Source organism: Salvelinus namaycush, chromosome 21 (genome assembly GCF_016432855.1).
Source record: "Salvelinus namaycush isolate Seneca chromosome 21, SaNama_1.0, whole genome shotgun sequence".
Lineage (NCBI taxonomy): Eukaryota > Metazoa > Chordata > Actinopteri > Salmoniformes > Salmonidae > Salvelinus > Salvelinus namaycush.
Genome location: NC_052327.1, coordinates 19,965,560 through 19,983,618, shown reverse-complemented (window position 1 = coordinate 19,983,618; position 18,059 = coordinate 19,965,560). Strand labels below are relative to the sequence as shown.

General features: G+C 42.1%; 1 protein-coding gene across 1 annotated transcript in view; it reads right to left on the bottom strand.

Annotated features, from left to right (window-relative positions):
• Positions 1–18,059, bottom strand: part of LOC120066643 (protein kinase C-binding protein NELL2-like) — a 110,918-nt gene that overhangs the window by 77,842 nt on the left and 15,017 nt on the right. The window contains exons 4-12 of the mRNA XM_039018074.1: positions 17,385–17,558; positions 16,334–16,430; positions 13,962–14,034; positions 13,788–13,870; positions 13,327–13,455; positions 10,120–10,222; positions 7,992–8,083; positions 6,190–6,295; positions 5,730–5,858 (exon numbers count right to left, since the gene is read on the bottom strand). Coding sequence (XP_038874002.1) covers positions 5,730–5,858; positions 6,190–6,295; positions 7,992–8,083; positions 10,120–10,222; positions 13,327–13,455; positions 13,788–13,870; positions 13,962–14,034; positions 16,334–16,430; positions 17,385–17,558 — 986 coding nt within the window. The remainder of the gene's footprint in view (positions 1–5,729; positions 5,859–6,189; positions 6,296–7,991; positions 8,084–10,119; positions 10,223–13,326; positions 13,456–13,787; positions 13,871–13,961; positions 14,035–16,333; positions 16,431–17,384; positions 17,559–18,059) is intronic.

Genomic DNA, 18,059 nt, shown 5'->3' with positions numbered 1-18,059 from the left:
GAGAGAGAAGCGCGCCTGTATCTCACAGAACTAGAATGAGATTCACTGTCTATGATCTCTCTCCCTCTCTCTGCTCTGATAGACATGAGCCTGCAACTCTCATCTCTCCTGCGTTGCACTTCATCATTTATTTCCTTATAGAATCAGAGCTGCGGAAAGGATTCTGGAGGTGCTGCAGCATCCCAGATAAATTGAAATGTATTTGCCGAAGTTATAGAATTACAGTACTATTGTCTGTTCAGAAATAAATGAAATAATTCAGAATAGTACTAGGCCTATAATTTAACCACAGAGGATCAATAGCTTAACAAAAAAAATAGCCTAGCTGTGGATTGTGTGTAGCCCAATCACAAAGCATAGTGTATAGTCGAGAGCGCACAGCAAATCTATCAGTGAACAAGCCTTTCGCAATATTTCAAATACAATCGCGGGAAAACACCGGTTGGAAAGCAAATGTCTCCTGCTGAAAAGAGAAGACTCTAATCTGTCTGTAGGCTACCAAAATATTATATCAACTTCCAAATAGGCGTATTGAGTGAACAGCATTGTTTTAGATAGTAAAACAAGAGACAGGCTTCTGGCATGAGAGCATCGGCCATCAACGGTGAGGGAGCTGCACATCATTGGGTGAGTCAGTGAAACTGGAAGGCTTTTTTAGGACTATAATTTCCTCCTCATATTGTATAATATATGTGTCTCCACACACCTAGGCCTACACTATTGATGGATTCAAGACAAGGTCGTTTTTATTGACCTCAGAAGCTCAGTTTGTCAGTGTCAAAGTCGCCTGTCATTTCGATCATTTGTGCGATATTAAAAAAGATTAAAAAGGCCACTTTTTTCCCAGACCCCAGCCTAAAAATGTGCCCATGTGTGCAACCCCTGCAAGCGCCCGACTCTACTACTCTATGCCGCTACACGAATGCAATGATATGCATGCAAAACATACACTAGTTGGACCACTTGTGATTTGGTTTGCATTTGAATGCCACCAATATGCAAATAGCAATAGTCAAAACGGAGAAGCATTTAGAACGATGTCCTTTTGATCTCAGACAAAATTGTGTAAATAAGCCTGTGTGAGTGAATCATCTGAATAAAGGAGGTCTTTGAAGAAAAGAGACACTATACTCATTTTCAGATACGCCAGAAAATAATATGAAAACAATTATTTGAGTAAAAGAAAACAATGCGAGCTGCTCCGTGCCTTTTCTCCTGTGGTATTAGAATACTAATATTAGCTTCAACCTTGGGCGCTTTACAGATGACTCAATCTAGAGCCAATCACAGTCTGTCACTTGGCCACAGCAGCTTGGCTTTCACTCTAATAGAGATGTTTAATACACTACCCATCACATGGATTTGTGTTGGAAAATACGCCTTCTACATGACTGCCTTCTGAGGGAATGGGGCCCTGTGCTTTTCTGTCTGAGAGAACAGCACTCTATGAGCAGAGAGAGGCTAGGAGAGGAGAGTCTCCCCCTGAGGCTCTGCTACCACTGCTTCTATGAAACATTTACACAGGAGTGATCTCATAGGCTATGTTCAGCACATCAGTGACCTAGGACTGTTTTAAAGAGCCAGTGTATGTCTTTTCCTGAGATACCACACCGATCTGATGCCAACCTGATGGCTGAAGGGAATTGTACGTGTACACGGCATACTTTATGTACATTATGTATATTGTATACATTATGTATATTGTGTGTAGCACATAAGCCTGTCTATTGGAATCCATCTCATGTGTTCTGTGGTCTGATACTGAGGCTGACAAACAGCTATTCCATCTGTATACTGACGCATACCAACCCTCAACAGCAAAATGGTGTAGCTACCTTTGTCCCGACTATTATAGGAACACCAACATTCTCTCAGACACTTGTGTGATCCTCAAAACAACTATGTTGGCTGTTCCGATTCTTTTTGCAGGGCACAATACTCATAGTGTAAATGATTTCCAGAAGCCCCTCAAAAAAAATCTATTGCTTTTGTGAGAACAACATCAGAAAATTGAGTCAATTTTGTCCCTCCGCAGTTTCAGAAGTAACCCTCTTCACACCCCCATCCAATTTCATACAGGGACCTGGGTCGCTCTCGAGATGAGTCTGGTTCTAACCACCACTGTGTTGAATGGAATGGCTGGCATTGAAACAACTATAGATCTTATCCATTTCCAAACATGCCACAATACTGCTGTTGGGTGTTTCAGCATCTTCTCTCAGGTGATACTGGATGCAACTACATGTAAGTGAAATAGAGTCAAAACCTATATTGAAATAGGCACACAACTTCGACCTTCACGTTTACCCTGGGTGTACAGGAATTTGAACACGTCTTCCTCCTAGATTTGCAAGTATTTACCAATCTTCTTCCCTCCAACTTAGAGTGGGCAAAAGCACCCGTCTCTGCTGGCTTAAGGTGGAGGTGGTGAGTTTAGGTGGTGAGTTGAGGTGGAGGTAGTGAGTTGAGGTGGAGGTGGTGTGTTGAGGTGGAGGTGGTGAATTGAAGTGGAGGTGGTGAGTTGAGGTGAGGTGGTGAGTTGAGGTGGTGAGTTGAGGTGGAGGTGGTGAGTTGAGGTGGAGGTGGTGAGTTTAGGTGGTGAGTTGAGGTGGAGATGGTCAGTTGAGGTGGAGGTGGTGAATTTAGGTGGTGAGTTGAGGTGGAGGTGGTCAGTTGAGGTGGAGGTGGTGAGTTGAGGTGGTGAGTTGAGTTTGAGGTGGTGCCATGCGGCAGGAGCTTAACCTGCAGCCCAGAGACCTTTATACTCCATTAATTGGAGACAGGGGGCTGATAGCATCTTCAATTATGCAAATTCCCTAAGACATTATAATTACCTGACCAACTGATCATATTTAGCATGTTAAAACAGACTGAGAGGAGGTCAGGAATGGCTGTTATCTTCTTAACACGTGCCTTTCCCCTCCTGGTTATCAGAGTCAATGAACATGTAACCAAAGATATCACACTGATGTTGGTGAAGGTGACAGAAGAGAGAAGTTGGAGGGAATTCATCAGCTTGGTAAAAGTAGGGCATGTATGCATACAGGCATGGAGTGAAGCGACGAGGATGAAAGGGATATGGAGTCGAGATTTGATGGCTTATTTGCGCTTGTCATCAGCGTCATCCATAGATTTAGCTCCCGGAACCTCACATGTATTACTATGAGTTGGGTAAACACTCTAGATTTTACAGCACTGCAGATGGAGAGGTCACTTCTCTGATCATCCCGGGAAGATTCCGTAAAGTAAGAAGCAAAGATGTATGTGGGAATTTTCACTGAGGAAGGGAAGGACCGGCGAAGACATCTATATTCACAGTTTGTTTATATAATGTTTATTTGCATGCATTTTAGTAGGCAGTCCATGTGATTAAATGTCCTTGAAGTATTAACACATTTTCCAATCTTCAAAAGTGGAGGGCCAAATCGCCATAGAGTATAAAACATATCAGCATCTGTTATATAAGAAAACAATCATGAAATGATCAAACGCATTGGGTGTATTGCAACCAACAGGCAGAACGTAGCAATGTGCTACGCATTACAGCTGGATTTCTTCAAACGCTAATAACAGGGAGATTACATGCACTAGCGTGTTAAAGCAGACTTGCTTGCAACCGAAAACCCACGAGAAAAAACCCCGCAGATCATTTGATCTCTCGTTGTTACCGTGTCAAGTGATTATGATACCAGACAGCTGCGTCTGCTCTACTCCCGCCCCCAGTGAAATATCGACCTATCAGGAGCACCGGAAACCGTAAGGCTGATAAATGTAAACAAAATCTAATTTGAGTATAAGAATATAGACGTAATAGGTCTATATTCTTTCAAACGTTTCACTTAAAATGGCAAAATAATATAATATATATTCATTTGAAATAACTATAAGCCTGCATTTTTCATTTGATAAGAAAATACAGATTATAAAACTCAATCAACTTGATTTAGTAACACATTTCATATAGTCCCGGGATATTTTATCTTGATAAGACAGTTGTATTTAATGGATTACATGAATTGAAAACAAATCAAATAATATGAGCTACACCAGAATTAGTTTTCCATTCATACAACGTGTCGGTACATTGCCACAGCTAATGAGGAAATACTTTATTTAATTTGTACAGGATGATTGTCAAATAGATCAACCGCCCTTAGTCTTCTCAAAAAGTAGGTCCAAGTTGTTTTTGATGATAACACCCACAAGAGGGTGAAAATATCTTGAAAGACTTTGGTAGCACGCAAGACTAAGTTAACGCCGACATCAGCTTTTAGGGAGTGGTAATGTGGTAACCAATAATGGTTGCAATTAAGATCAGCTGTGCGGGTGAATTTAGCGCGTATTGATGGTTTAACGAGAGATGAGCTGTGCGGGTGAATTTAGCTCGTATTGATGGTTTAACGAGAGATCAGCTGTGCGGGTGAATGTAGCGCGTATTGATGGTTTAACGAGAGATCAGCTGTGCGGGTGAATTTAGCGCGTATTGATGGTTTAACGAGAGATCAGCTGTGCGGGTGAATTTAGCTCGTATTGATGGTTTAACGAGAGATCAGCTGTGCGGGTGAATTTAGCTCGTATTGATGGTTTAACGAGAGATCAGCTGTGCGGGTGAATTTAGCGCATATTGATGGTTTAACGAGAGATCAGCTGTGCGGGTGAATTTAGCTCGTATTGATGGTTTAACGAGAGATCAGCTGTGCGGGTGAATGTAGCGCGTATTGATGGTTTAACGAGAGATCAGCTGTGCGGGTGAATTTAGCGCGTATTGATGGTTTAACGAGAGATCAGCTGTGCGGGTGAATTTAGCGCGTATTGATGGTTTAACGAGAGATCAGCTGTGCGGGTGAATTTAGCGCGTATTGATGGTTTAACGAGAGATCAGCTGTGCGGGTGAATTTAGCGCGTATTGATGGTTTAACGAGAGATGAGCTGTGCGGGTGAATTTAGCGCGTATTGATGGTTTAACGAGAGATCAGCTGTGCGGGTGAATTTAGCGCGTATTGATGGTTTAACGAGAGATCAGCTGTGCGGGTGAATTTAGCGCGTATTGATGGTTTAACGAGAGATCAGCTGTGAATAATATAGTAGCCATCGATGGTTGCAATTGGCCCCATTTGTTTTACTAGAGTTAACACCATGGCCTGAAACATCAGTGTGGCATGCAATCAGCAATGAATATTCCCGCCTACATAATGAATAGCACTACTTATGAGGGTCTCTGCTCATCCTGCGTTCTTGGCAGTGAGACAAACACAGCTAGGGAGCGTTCTGTATTTTCATATCAATACACAGTAGAGACTGACCAAAAGAAGACAAGAGCATTCAATGATTTGAGTGTCAGTGAAAGTAAGTCCCTGGATCGGACACTTTCCGACTTGCTAACTGGTTGAACGCAGCACATACTGTATATAACTACAATCACTTAGCAAGTCGGAAATTTCAGAGTGTCCTAGTCCCGAATAGCACGTGAACGCACAATCCATACCTATGACTAATACCTCTACACAAATTACAGCAGACAGTCTGGCCAACAGTATGTCATCTCTCAATGTGTTGGAAGATTTTCTTCTTTCAATTTTTGCAACCCAAAAATGATGCTGTCACAAAACCCTTGCAGTTCAACCTAAATTCACAAAATGAAAAGATATTCTGCCACTCTTGGAGAGAAACGGTTCAATAGAAGGTCTTTTATCAATTCTAGTATTATTCTACTAGAATCCTTTGTGTACCTTCGCAGTATGCGTTGTCATCTCGGAGCGGGCGGAAGCCATCCTTGCAGCTGCAGCGGGCCCCGGCCTCCAAGTTGATACAGTCAGAGTGCTCCACACAGCCGTGGCCTTCCGCACAGAAGTCATGACCTAGGGCACAGAGGTCAGAGGTTACACACAGGTCACTCCTCTCAGACTCCAGGTGTTTTTTTGTTGTTGCAATGATTCCTGTAATGATTTGCTGATTCTTTTTAGGTTTGTAATCTGTCTTGTAGAGCAGTGGTTCCCAACCTTATTCGGTTACTGTACCACCAACTGAATATTGCCTATGGTCTCATGAGTCTTATTAAGTACCCCCTGTTGATAAGCCAAGTACCCCCAGGGGTCCTAGTACCTCTGGTTGGAAACCACTGATATAGAGTTTCACGTTTTAATGTACAGTGAAATGCCTTTATAGGCAGGAGTGTGTATTTTCCCATACCTCTGCAGACTTTGCAGCACCTGTCGGTGAGGTTGACTTGCTCGGACTCTGGACAGTTGAGCTCAGGACAGGGGGTAGTCATGACGACCTGATGCATAGCCATCTCCTAGTAACAGGGAAACAATGAGAAACAAAATGAGACACAACCTCATTAGGGTTAGATTAGCTCAGTTGCTGGTTTCCCACAGATTTGATAAGGCACAAATTTAATCAGAGGCAATTAGGCATCCATGGTGTGCTTCCCTCGCTACTGTGCACAACTTCCCAACTAAAATTACATAATGATTGTCAATAGCAGTAATGTATACATATTTCAGGTTAGTATTTAGCGCTGCTGCGCTGTAGTAAGACTCTGCATGTTGATTCTCTTATCTATTGAGGTTTATGATAACAAATTGAACAGAGAAGGATATGAAACCAGTGCAATTGTCCCCGATTGTGTGATTAGACAGAGTAAATGTAATTAGGGAGCTCCCTCTCCCACCATCTCTTTAACAGCCATCTTTAATGCCCTGACTCCTCTCCACTCTGTCTACCTGACGGATGCTGATTTATGATCATTAACATCATTAACACACAACCGAGAAACACTCAGCCAGAGAAAACCAATCAAACAAACCAACTCAGAACACTTCTATGACTAGCTACGTTCCACACAGGGCGAGGTCAGCCACTATTCAGCCACAATCAAATAGTTGTGTCTCTATGTTTGCCACGCCCCCACCCCCCCCCCCCAAACAACAACAAAAACTCCCAAAACCAGCAGCACACTGCAAAAAGTTACATCTAATCAAGACTAAATATCTTAAATTGAGTGATAATTCACTTAAAGTAATTTTTTTAAGCTAAATTTTTTAAGTCAACATAAGCAAAATTAAGACAAGTAATTAATTTTTTCCCCAGATATTTTTAAATATATTTTACCTCAATCATGTTATTTAACCTTAATCATCTTATTAGGTAAAATATCTAGAAGAAAATGTTGAAATAAGATATATTACTTGTATTAGGTCATTGTTAGGTTTATATACAGTATAAGCAAAATGATGTGCCAATGATGTTAGATAATTTAGCTTGGAAGAAAAATGAAAGAAAAACAATTATCACTCAATTTAAGATACTTAGGCTTGCTTACCCAGACGGCCATCCTGCTTGAGACTATAGGACCAGGACGTCTCACACTATCCCCATTACACAGTCCTTTGATCTGCAGCCTATGTCTGAGACTGTTTCTGTGTCCGTCTGTGCCTATGTGTCTATATGTGTCTGTAGCTATGTCAGTGCCTGTGTCTGTATAAGAAAGCAGTTGCAGTCAAAAAGCAAGGGCTGCCAATGGGCCAGGTGTCTGATCTCACCATACAGCCATCAGTCTCACACTGCACAATCTATATGGTCATACAGGAATATAGGAGATATATTTGATGATGATTGATCGAAACAGTGATTGTCATGCTGTGACGGTTTGGGCCCCTCCTGGAAACTCAATTACTCAGTCCTGCCCATTTACTTTCCCCATAGAGAGCATAGGAAAAAACAGATCAATAAATTTAGCTGATGTTGACGGCCGACTGCAGTCTCTCATTCAGGCTTGATTTAGCCTCTGGCCTGATGAGAGCAACTCTAGTCTGGAATCACTATTTAACGAGGCTGTCCTACACCTTGTGATGAAAATTAATACACTGTAAGTGCTTGGTTGCTTGAATTATTGTGTATTTTCGTGGCAGTTGTGGGAGTTTGTTTAAACCAAGTAGTGATGTAGGTAGGAAAACAATAGCATGCTTTCATAAGGGCTGTGTACTCACCCTGCACTCGGACAGCTGGCATCTGCCGGAGTTGTCGCGTACAGCTTTCTGATCTCCCTCCACCAACTCTTCTTTTTTGAACAGGCATACCACTGGAAATAGACGCACACACATACACACACACACACACGAAAGGCAGTGCACAAAAAAGGCGATATTCACTACACTGTGGCAGTCTGTGGCAACCTGCTGCGGTGAAGCCACATAAGAAAGATTTTCATGTCTGTCCCTATCTGAAAACAGAGTGGGAGCATTGGACTTCAACGTGACACAGTATGACTGGGGGAAAGGCGATGATTTTACTTGGGCAGAAAATCCTATTAAATATGTCAGTTTGATGTGGAGGTTTGAGTGGATAGGCTACCTGATTATCAGAATTGCTAGAGGAAAACGTATATAGGCCAAACCCTAACCCCCAAGCCATTTCACCCGTCAATCAAACTGTGAATTATTATATCTACACAAGAACCAGTAAAACAAACTAAATTGATGACCAGGAAAAGCATTGATGAAGTTTTGAAAAAGCTATTAAAAACATTGTGCTTGACAAGTCATCCGAACCAGAACCTAGCTCCCTGCCTCCCGCTCCGTGAGGAGGTAATGTACAGTAGGTGAACAGATAAGGTTTTCATTTGGAGAGGGAGTCTTCCTTTGAGTCTCTAACACCAAAGCAAGCTTAATGAGCCCTGTCTTTGTCTACCTCAGTGCTGTACACAGAGACACAGAGGTGGCAGAGTTAAGGAGGATTTATACCAGTGTGTTGATGTCAGATTAGGATGCTTACAGGCCTTTCAACCGCCTCCGCCCGTCACAACGCAGTGCAGAGTTGGGTAGGGAGGGGGAGTGTTTATGCCAACACAGCATGATTAGCGAGCTAAGCTAATGGATTTCCTTTGATAAAGAGTCAAACTGAATGTGGTATGAATAGTTTGACTGAGTCTGATTCCCATGGATCAGCTTGCGCGTGTTTGTGTGTTGATGGTGTGTGTGTGTGAGTTTTGCAGTGAGTTTGAATTTAATTCAATTTACACTTGAAAAGATGTACTGTGTAACCCAGGCCTCTAAAAATATATAGTCTGCCACACGTTATACAGTGGAACTAGCTCTTCTTAATAATAACAAGAGGCTTATTGAGACCAAACACAATGTTGAGAGAACCTTGGAATGTGTGACGTACAGCATGCATGTTTAAGAGGAATGTAATCTCAGGAACTATACTGCCTCTATTGCTTTTGAAAGGTAAACACATCACTCACTATGTAGCTAATATTCTTTGAAATCCATCTCTATGTTGAAAACAGAAATTGAGGAAATATAAGTGGTTGGTAAGGCCCTGTATATATGAGGCTAATAGCGCTGCTTTCCTATCTTCCGAGTCTGCTAGAAAAACCTTCTCTCTGTGTAGATACGTGATGAAACAGAATTATTTATCTGAAAAGAACACATCCACGGGCTAAGCGGTTATTGATCAAATAAAACATACAGACATTTATCTTAATGTTTCATGGTCTGCTCAGCCAGACACAAGGCTGCTCCAGCGGCATCCTGCATCCATTTCAGAATTCCGTTTTCTTTCTCCAGATAAACATGTTTTTCATGTTGTTTTTCCTCAACTTCAAATACGTTTAAAAAAGAAAATCGATTTGAAAGTCCATGATGAGCTCCCCCGCCTCATACAGTAGCATCATCCTGTCTAGTGTAAACAGGAACTAGTTTATCTCACATCCTCGAACCCTGGTGTCTGTTTCCCGTTTGTGTCAATGTGGCCACCTGTGTTGATAAGCTGGCTGTTAAATAATTGGTCCATGTATATGCAAAAGGATGGAGCATCTCAGGAGGCATGTTGGGGAGCAGTTTAGCAATGCAGAGCTGTGGTCAGTTGTCAAGGCAGCCTTTGTGGAGTGTTTGTGTGTATGTGTGTGTGTGTGTGTGTGTGTGTGTGTGTGTGTGTGTGTGTGTGTGTGTGTGTGTGTGTGTGTGTGTGTGTGTGTGTGTGTGTGTGTGTGTCCGTCCGTGTGTGTGTGTGTCCGTCCATCTGTGGGCGTACGTCCATCTGTGGGCGTACGTCTATCTGTGTGTACGTCCATCTGTGCATGTGTATGTGTGTGTGTTAAGACATTTCACTCACGTTGGCACTCCATGCAGCAGGCGCCCTTCACGTAGGCAGGCGTGGTGCCCGCTGGGCACTGAGGGGGTGGGCAGGAGATGGTCTCACACTGCACTGTGCCATTCTGTGGGAGAGAGAAATGACAGGAAGTCACTGAAACTGACAGGCAACAGTATTAAACACAACCTTCTTCCACTGATGTCAATTGGGACTTGCGGATGCCTGGGAGAGGAAGGAAGGTTGTTTGTAATGTCTGGCTCGCTTTATGGAGAGCAGAGATCTGCATATAATGACGAGATGCTCATGTCTCCACCCTAACAATGGGAGTCGTTGTCCCAAAGGCGGGAAAGCAGGCGACAAGCTTAGGACCAAAATAAGCCCATAGAAATGCATTGGGCTTATTTTGGACAGATTTGGGCGAGAATGAAACCTTTCGCTTCACATCTTCCTCTCTGTGGAAGAGCACATCGACGCAGCTGCAGGAACCAGCAGGACTTTTTCTCAACACATTGCAGAGGTAAAGATGGCTGTAGTAGAAGGCTTTGGCTAGGTAACTGCTGTTTGACTAGACATGAAACTAAACTAAAGTTTTAATCCCAGTGCTGAGCTAGTGCATAGCAGGCAGCTGTTTGTAGAATGTTCAGTCCCCTATTGACTGAGGTGAATAGAGCTACAGCTACTGTACACGGTGATAATGGCTGGAGTCCATTTTGCTTGTTTTTGCGGCTCGCCAAATTGCATTTTAGAGTTTTTAAATTGTGTAGAAATGCATTAAATGAGCGTAATTTTTTTTTTTGCCATAACCTAGGTTAAGATGAAATGATGCCCCTGCCTTCTTCCCCTAGAGTCTCTATAAGATATTCAGTCTTAAGGATTGAATAAGTATGAGGTGCTTCTATCTCTGTAACTCACCCACATTCCTCCCCGAGAACTGAACTCTACTTAAAGAAACATGGATTGACTCATCCACTATATTTGATACCATCTTAATGCTGTGACCTTTTAGTTTGAAAGGTTGCGGCTAATTGCCACACGTAACGTAAGGAACATGTCTATCTAATGGCGTAATTGCAGTCTTCATCGAGGACACGACAAGTCTATGAGCACCGACGATTCATTGGATGAGCGGGGTGAAACAAATCGCTGATGATAATGATCATCTGTCGAGAGTAAGTAGGTGAAAGATATGTACATTTACAGGGTTCCCGAGTGGTGCAGCGGTCTAAGACACTGCATCTCAGTGCAAGAGGCGTCACTACAGTAGCTGGTTTGAATCCAAGCTGCATCACATCTGGCTGGGATTGGGAGTCCCATAGGGTGGTGCACAATAGGCCGTCATTGTAAATAAGAATTTGTTCTTAATGGACTTGCCTAGTTGAATAAAAAAGAATACTCACATTATACCAATATAATGTACTAAGCAATACGGGATCTCCTCATAGTACACCTCATCAGCTGGCGCAAATCCACAGATCCGCTCATTTGAGGAGTTCATTGTAGGGATATGCAGTTATTTTTTAGAATATCCGAACGGACGTTAGTATTCGAATACTGAATATTGTATTAATTTATGCCTATTTTAAAAGCCCAGTGCAGTCAAAAAAACGTGATTTCCCTGTGTTTTATATATATTTACACACTGATGTTGGAATAATACTGTGAAATTGTGAACAAACTGTTGGTCAAAGACGTCCTGAAATGTCAGCCTGTTTTGGTGGGATGGAGTTTTGGCCTGCCTGATGACATCACCAGGCGGAAAATGAGTTAATAGACCAATAATAAAGAGGGTTCTAAACGTCTCTGCCAATAACAGCTAGTTTTCAGTTTTCCCTCACAACTCAGACCACTCCCAGACAGTCCTAGAAAAATTGTGTGAGAAATAAACAATCACATTAAGGTACTTAATTGTTACCCAGAAATTATTTGATATTGAGATAAAAGCAGCTGCATTGGACCTTTAACAACTGAAAAAGCTTTTTCTAACGTAAATAAAAATATCCGTGTGACATTGTTACATACAAGGATATAACATTACATTTCAAATGATTAATTTAATAAAACAAAAAACTTTTCAATTTAGTTTTTATGATGTGCGCCCCATAAAAAGACCGGTAGCCCACAGGTAGCCTTCACGTGTGTAGATTGTTGTTTATGTTGGTCAATCAAAGCGGCTCCATGTGTAGCAAGTGGAGTGAGTGTTCACTAATGCAATGCAAGATGGAATAAAATTTCGGAATTAAAAGTTTGCGAAATGAGGAGTAGGCTACAATGAGCAAGCAATAGCTAGGCTGTTGTTTTATCTGAATGGGGTTGGGGAGAAAGAGCAGCATTTGGCCTCAATTAGCCTAGCTAGCTATAGCTGGCTAACTTAGCTAGCTGGCTGGCTTCTCTAGTCTACTCCAGACAAGGCAGGCACTGTAATATGGGATGATAAATAACAATGTGGCTGCTACAAGTTAGCTCGTCTTGGCTGTAGCCGATACGGCTACTGCGTCTCTCTCTCTCTCCCTTCGTCTCCTCGCTCCCACACACACAGCCCCTCCACAGCTGCAGCAATAGAGCGTCAACCTCTCTCCCTTGCCAACCTCTCTCCTTTGCGCAGCAGTGCTCAAGTTAAAAACGTAAGTAAAAAAAATATATACTTTCTAAAATATCTGGATATCTGACAAAAAATGATATTACTCGAATGGTGAAATTATTTCAAACCCCCATCCCTAGTTCAGTGGCATAGAGAGGAATTGGTGTCTTATAGCTGGTAGAATGACAGGGGGTGAAATATGTCTGTTGATGTGGTATATAGTTATGCTCATAACTAAATGTTCTAATAGTTCTTGAAGAGGAAAGTAGACCCTAGAGAGGGTATGTCCAGCATGGCTGAGTCCTGCAGCTCTATCTGTATAATCCAAGTTACTGCGTACATTTTCTATCCGTCTTGTTTTCTGTCCTGTTTTATTTGGGAATCTAGGGCAACACTCCTTTCAATCCAATGCAGTAATGAGAACATAAGCCATCAACAATGGGGTATGGCCCCACCTCCCCACCAACACTTGATGAACTGAAGCCCAAAACAAAGGCAGGGTCTACAATGGGGCCATTGAAACACACACACACACACACACACACACACACACACACACACACACACACACACACACACACACACACACACACACACACACACACACACACACACACACACACACACACACACACACACACATAGCCCACCGTGCAAGTGCAGTTCCTGCAGCCATCTGTCCAGGACTCGTCCTCTCTGTAGACGACCCCCTTGACACTGCAGGTCCTCTCACAATAGCATCCATCCAGACCATTCATCTTCTCCTCCGCCCTGGACAGCTGGCCACGCCAAGCCCAGATACAAAGGGAGGAAGGGGGAGGGAGAGGGGGGAGTGAGCCTCAGATCGGTGCATATCATCCATCTCTATACACATGAAACAAGTCCTACTACAAGCCCTGCTACAGTCGACCATGCACTAAAGGAGATCTTCACTGTATAACATTATCAAAGTAGATTCATATAAGAAGACTATAGATGGCAAGTATGGAGGTAGACCATAGCCAGTATGGTTGCATCCTTGATGGTGAAGGAAACATGTTGAAGCAGAAACGAATAGCCCAAGCTATCAGCCTTGACAACAAAGATGTATAACCAGGATACATCCCAGTACCTTGCTGGATGTTTTGGCTAAGATATCCTGCAGTTCCATGATCTTCTGCACCAGTCCGTGGAAGTCATTGCAGGTTGGGCATGCTAGAAAAGAACCGACCACAGATCCAAAATGTGTAGACATGCCTTAATGTTACAGGTGAATAACATTACAATACAATAGGTGTGGACTCACTCCGGTTGAGATCTGGGCACTGAGAGATGAATCCCTGAGGCAGGACTAGTATCTGAACATCCTGCATTACACCCTGCAGACACACACCCACACAGAAAAAAAACAGACTTAGTTACAGCCAGCACAGAGCATACTGTCTCTTCAGACTAAATGTGTCCTACTTGATCACAGATAGCACCTGAAATGAGAGGATAGCCATCATCAATGCAGTGGATGGTGTTATATAAAGAGAAGCTAAGGAAACTAATGCGCAATAGGTTGAGGAGAGATAACAGAGATGAAACATGGTCTAGTTTATTGTTCATTTACTGTGGCACGCACGCACGCACGCACACACGCACACACACACACACACACGCAATTCATCATCTTCAAATCTTGCACAACCTCAATAAATACTGTTATCAGAAAACAAATGTATGAAATATTTAGTGAATGTTACTGGAAATGTGTGTTTCAATATCGGGGAGGCAGTCTGACAAGTTTATTCTGAGTTATGTGTTCTCTGGACTGGTACAGTCTGTGTGGTGAGATAATTGGACTGAAATTGGATGCAAAGTGAACCAATGATACGGGAGTCATGAATGTAATAGCAATTTCTGTTTTCTCCTGATTCCCTTTGATAAGCATAACTATGAGATACAGTTTCAATTTGATTCATAGGTCTCTTAATTTGATAGCCTTTCGTCCTGTGGCCGAACCGCACATCCAGACACTCAGTAACCATGGAAACCTGGCCCCTTCCATTCCTTGAGTGGATTTTTTGGAGCCGCGCAACTTATGAGAAATTGTTTTTTTAAATTGTCTTGCTACTTCAATTTACTGGCCATAAATTCAAATCGAAAGAACCCAATTCGCTGATTCCTCATGGCAACATCAGGTCAGATGGAAGCAGGCATGAGTCGTGTTTCGTTAAACATGTTTCCATCTCCCGGTAATTTAGACGCTGACTCAGTGGAAGGCTGAAAAAACGTCAGACTAGGGAAGATAACGCATGTACGTATCACTGATGAATGTATGCATGACGTGTGAAATGTTATTGAGCGTATGATTACTGTCAAAACGAGCTGCTTTCCAGACGTAGCCTACAGGAGTAAACCGTGCAAAGTGTCTGGAAATGAAAGATTAGGATCTAAGTGCAACTTAATTGGTCGTCAATTGTGAGTCATCTTAAGGATTTCTCCCTCATACACATCATGGTATATTACGTACTGACTGTAGTGTACAAAACATTAAGAACACCTGCTCTTTCCATGACAAGTCTAGTGTATCCAGTTGACAGCTATGATCCCTTATTAATGTCATGGGGGGGTGCAACTCAATGTTAGGAAGGTGTTCCGAATGTTTGGTATACTCAGTGTATGTAGGATGCTATAATATTGAACTGCTAAATGGTATCCTCCATTTCTGTGATAAAAGTGTCTGCCACTAGACTGTTATGGAAGCAACTTTTTTTGTTCTTCCTCTAAACCCCTATACAAACAGAGACAAAGAGAGAGTGTCTGATATGTTAATTAAGGGTTTTTTCATTAGAAGAGATGTGGCTTTCCTTTCCCAGCACTAATCAGGGAGGGAAAGGTGTGGTGGGCACACGACAAGACTAGTGGGTGACCTCCAAGTCTTCTTTCATCTGCCAATTAACGCTGAGGAAATGCAACAGCCAGAAGCGACACACACACACACACAGACCAATACACAAAGAGGCAGTCGTACCTACACACACAGATGCAATATGTACACAGACACACACACACGCGCGCAGACACACATTCTGGTGATCTGTTTGTCCCGACAGCAGACACAAAGCACCACCAGTGTGGTTAAAAGCAGATGAGAGGACAATATACTGTAACTTATCCCTGTGGGAAGGATGTTCCTGGGAGGATTAAACCTGTGCGAGGGGCGATATATCTTCAAGTCTGATAAAACAATAGGGCATGTTTAGTGAGCACGGTCCATTCCAAAGGCTTTTACCGATTTCTAGCAAATCAGTGTTTCTGGGATAATTACGCCGGCTATGCACAGCAGCAGTAAACAAGGGGGGACACAATATATGGGACAAACATGTCAATTCATTCGTAATATGAGGGATGGGTGTGAAAGAATGTAACATTTATATTGGCAAACTTGAGAAATGTGACCAAATAAATCCCCAGACTTGATAAATAAAGTCAATGGTTAAACAACCAAGGATGGGAAGGGGGTGGGGAGTACGTGGGTTGTGGGAAAACAAGGTCCATGAGCCAACGCGTGTAATTTTCTCCTCAATGATTTGAATAATTTATCAAGCAGCATCATCACCGTTTATGACGCACCGTCAAACATAAGCCACCGTGAAGAGTTTTCAGCTTTACAAAACATGTCATATTTACCTTGAAGAAGCCATGGGCGCTGTTCCTCTGTCCCAGCCAGAAAGTTGCGTCATCAGGTATGTCCATGAACGGGATCTCCACCACCCTCTCATAGATCCTACAAAGACAGAAAGACAGAAACAGGTCAAAACAACATAGAGGGTCAGCAAAACATGATTACCGCTAATCATTAAACATAATTGCCAACTACACCACACCTTCTAATACTACTACCACTAAAATAATAATATTTGAATAAATTGAATAGTAATAATGCCCCTAACACTAAAAACACCCAGTTCTGTCATCTTACTCGCTACTTAGCTTTAGGGCTGGGCGATATGGCCAAAATATCATATCACAGAATTTTTCACATTTTTGACCATATTTTATGTTTCGAATAATACAAGTTCTAAATATGCTTTATGGGTAGTGCATGGCAACAAATAAATTCTAAGTGGTTTTATTGGCCTTTCTCCATGCTGATTGTTTTACTGTTCAAACAAAAAGAATAAAAGGACAAAACTAACAGTGAAGTATTCCTATTAGTAGAACGTTGCATAGGAATCAAAATTCTATTTTGTAGCCTCTTGTTCAATTTCAGAATTTAGTTCCAGAATTTTCATAAATGTCTTAATATCGTGCACTAATTTGTTATCATTTACACATTGTGTCACATTTCTTTTGTCTTAGTATGGCTCTATTTCATCAAACAAACGTTTCCTTTATGAGAAGAATTGACTGACTCGGCTTGCAGTTTTTACTTTCGCCACTAGGGGTAGTCCGATTTCTCTGGATCTATTTTGCAAGCTTGCCCTCCCGAAGTTGTTGACTTGTGCTAGAAAGTTAGCTAGCAGTTCTCAGCTTAGCAGTTGTTTCACAACGATAAAAACGGATGTTTTCCATAATGCTTTTGAGTCATTAAGGAATTATTTATTGCAAACAAATCAAACATTAAAATATTGTTATAGAAGGTAAAGTAAAAATCCTAAACGGACAATGAATGAATACCGATATACTGGAATAAATGAAACCTGATTAGTTTCATTACTATGGCATTCATGAAGCGTACCTGTTGCAGTCGACGTGCAATATGATGTGGGAGGCGCTGACTGCCACAGAGACCTTGTGCCACTGTCCGTCTGCCAGGCTGTAGGGAAACACCTCAGTGTGGGCCTGCTGACCCTTGGTGCGGTAGTGGAGACGCACCTCACTGCGTTGCCCACTGCTCTCCAACTCCAGGAACCTGAATGGACAAGCGAACAGAATATGGAGAAAGGAATTGATTTAGACATACAGTACCAGTCAAAAGGTTTGGACACACCTACTCATTCAAGGATTTTTCTTTACTTTTACTGTTTTCTACACTGTAGAATAATAGTGAAGACGTCAAAACTATGAAATCACACATGGAATCATGTAGTAACCAAACAAGTGTTAAACAAATCAAATTATATTTGATATTTGAGATTCTTCAAAGTAGCCACCCTTTGCATTGATGACAGCTTTGCATACGCTTATCATTCTCTCAACCAGCTTCACGAGGAAGTCACATGGAATGCATTTCAATTAAAAGGTGTGCCTTGTTAAAAGTTAATTTTCTTTCCTCCTTAATGCGTTTGAGCCAATCAGCTGTGTTGTGACATGGTAGAGGTGGTATACAGAAGACAGCCCTATTTGGTAAAAGACAATAAAAAGTCCATATTATGGCAAGAACAACTCAAATAAGCAAAGAGAAACGACAGTC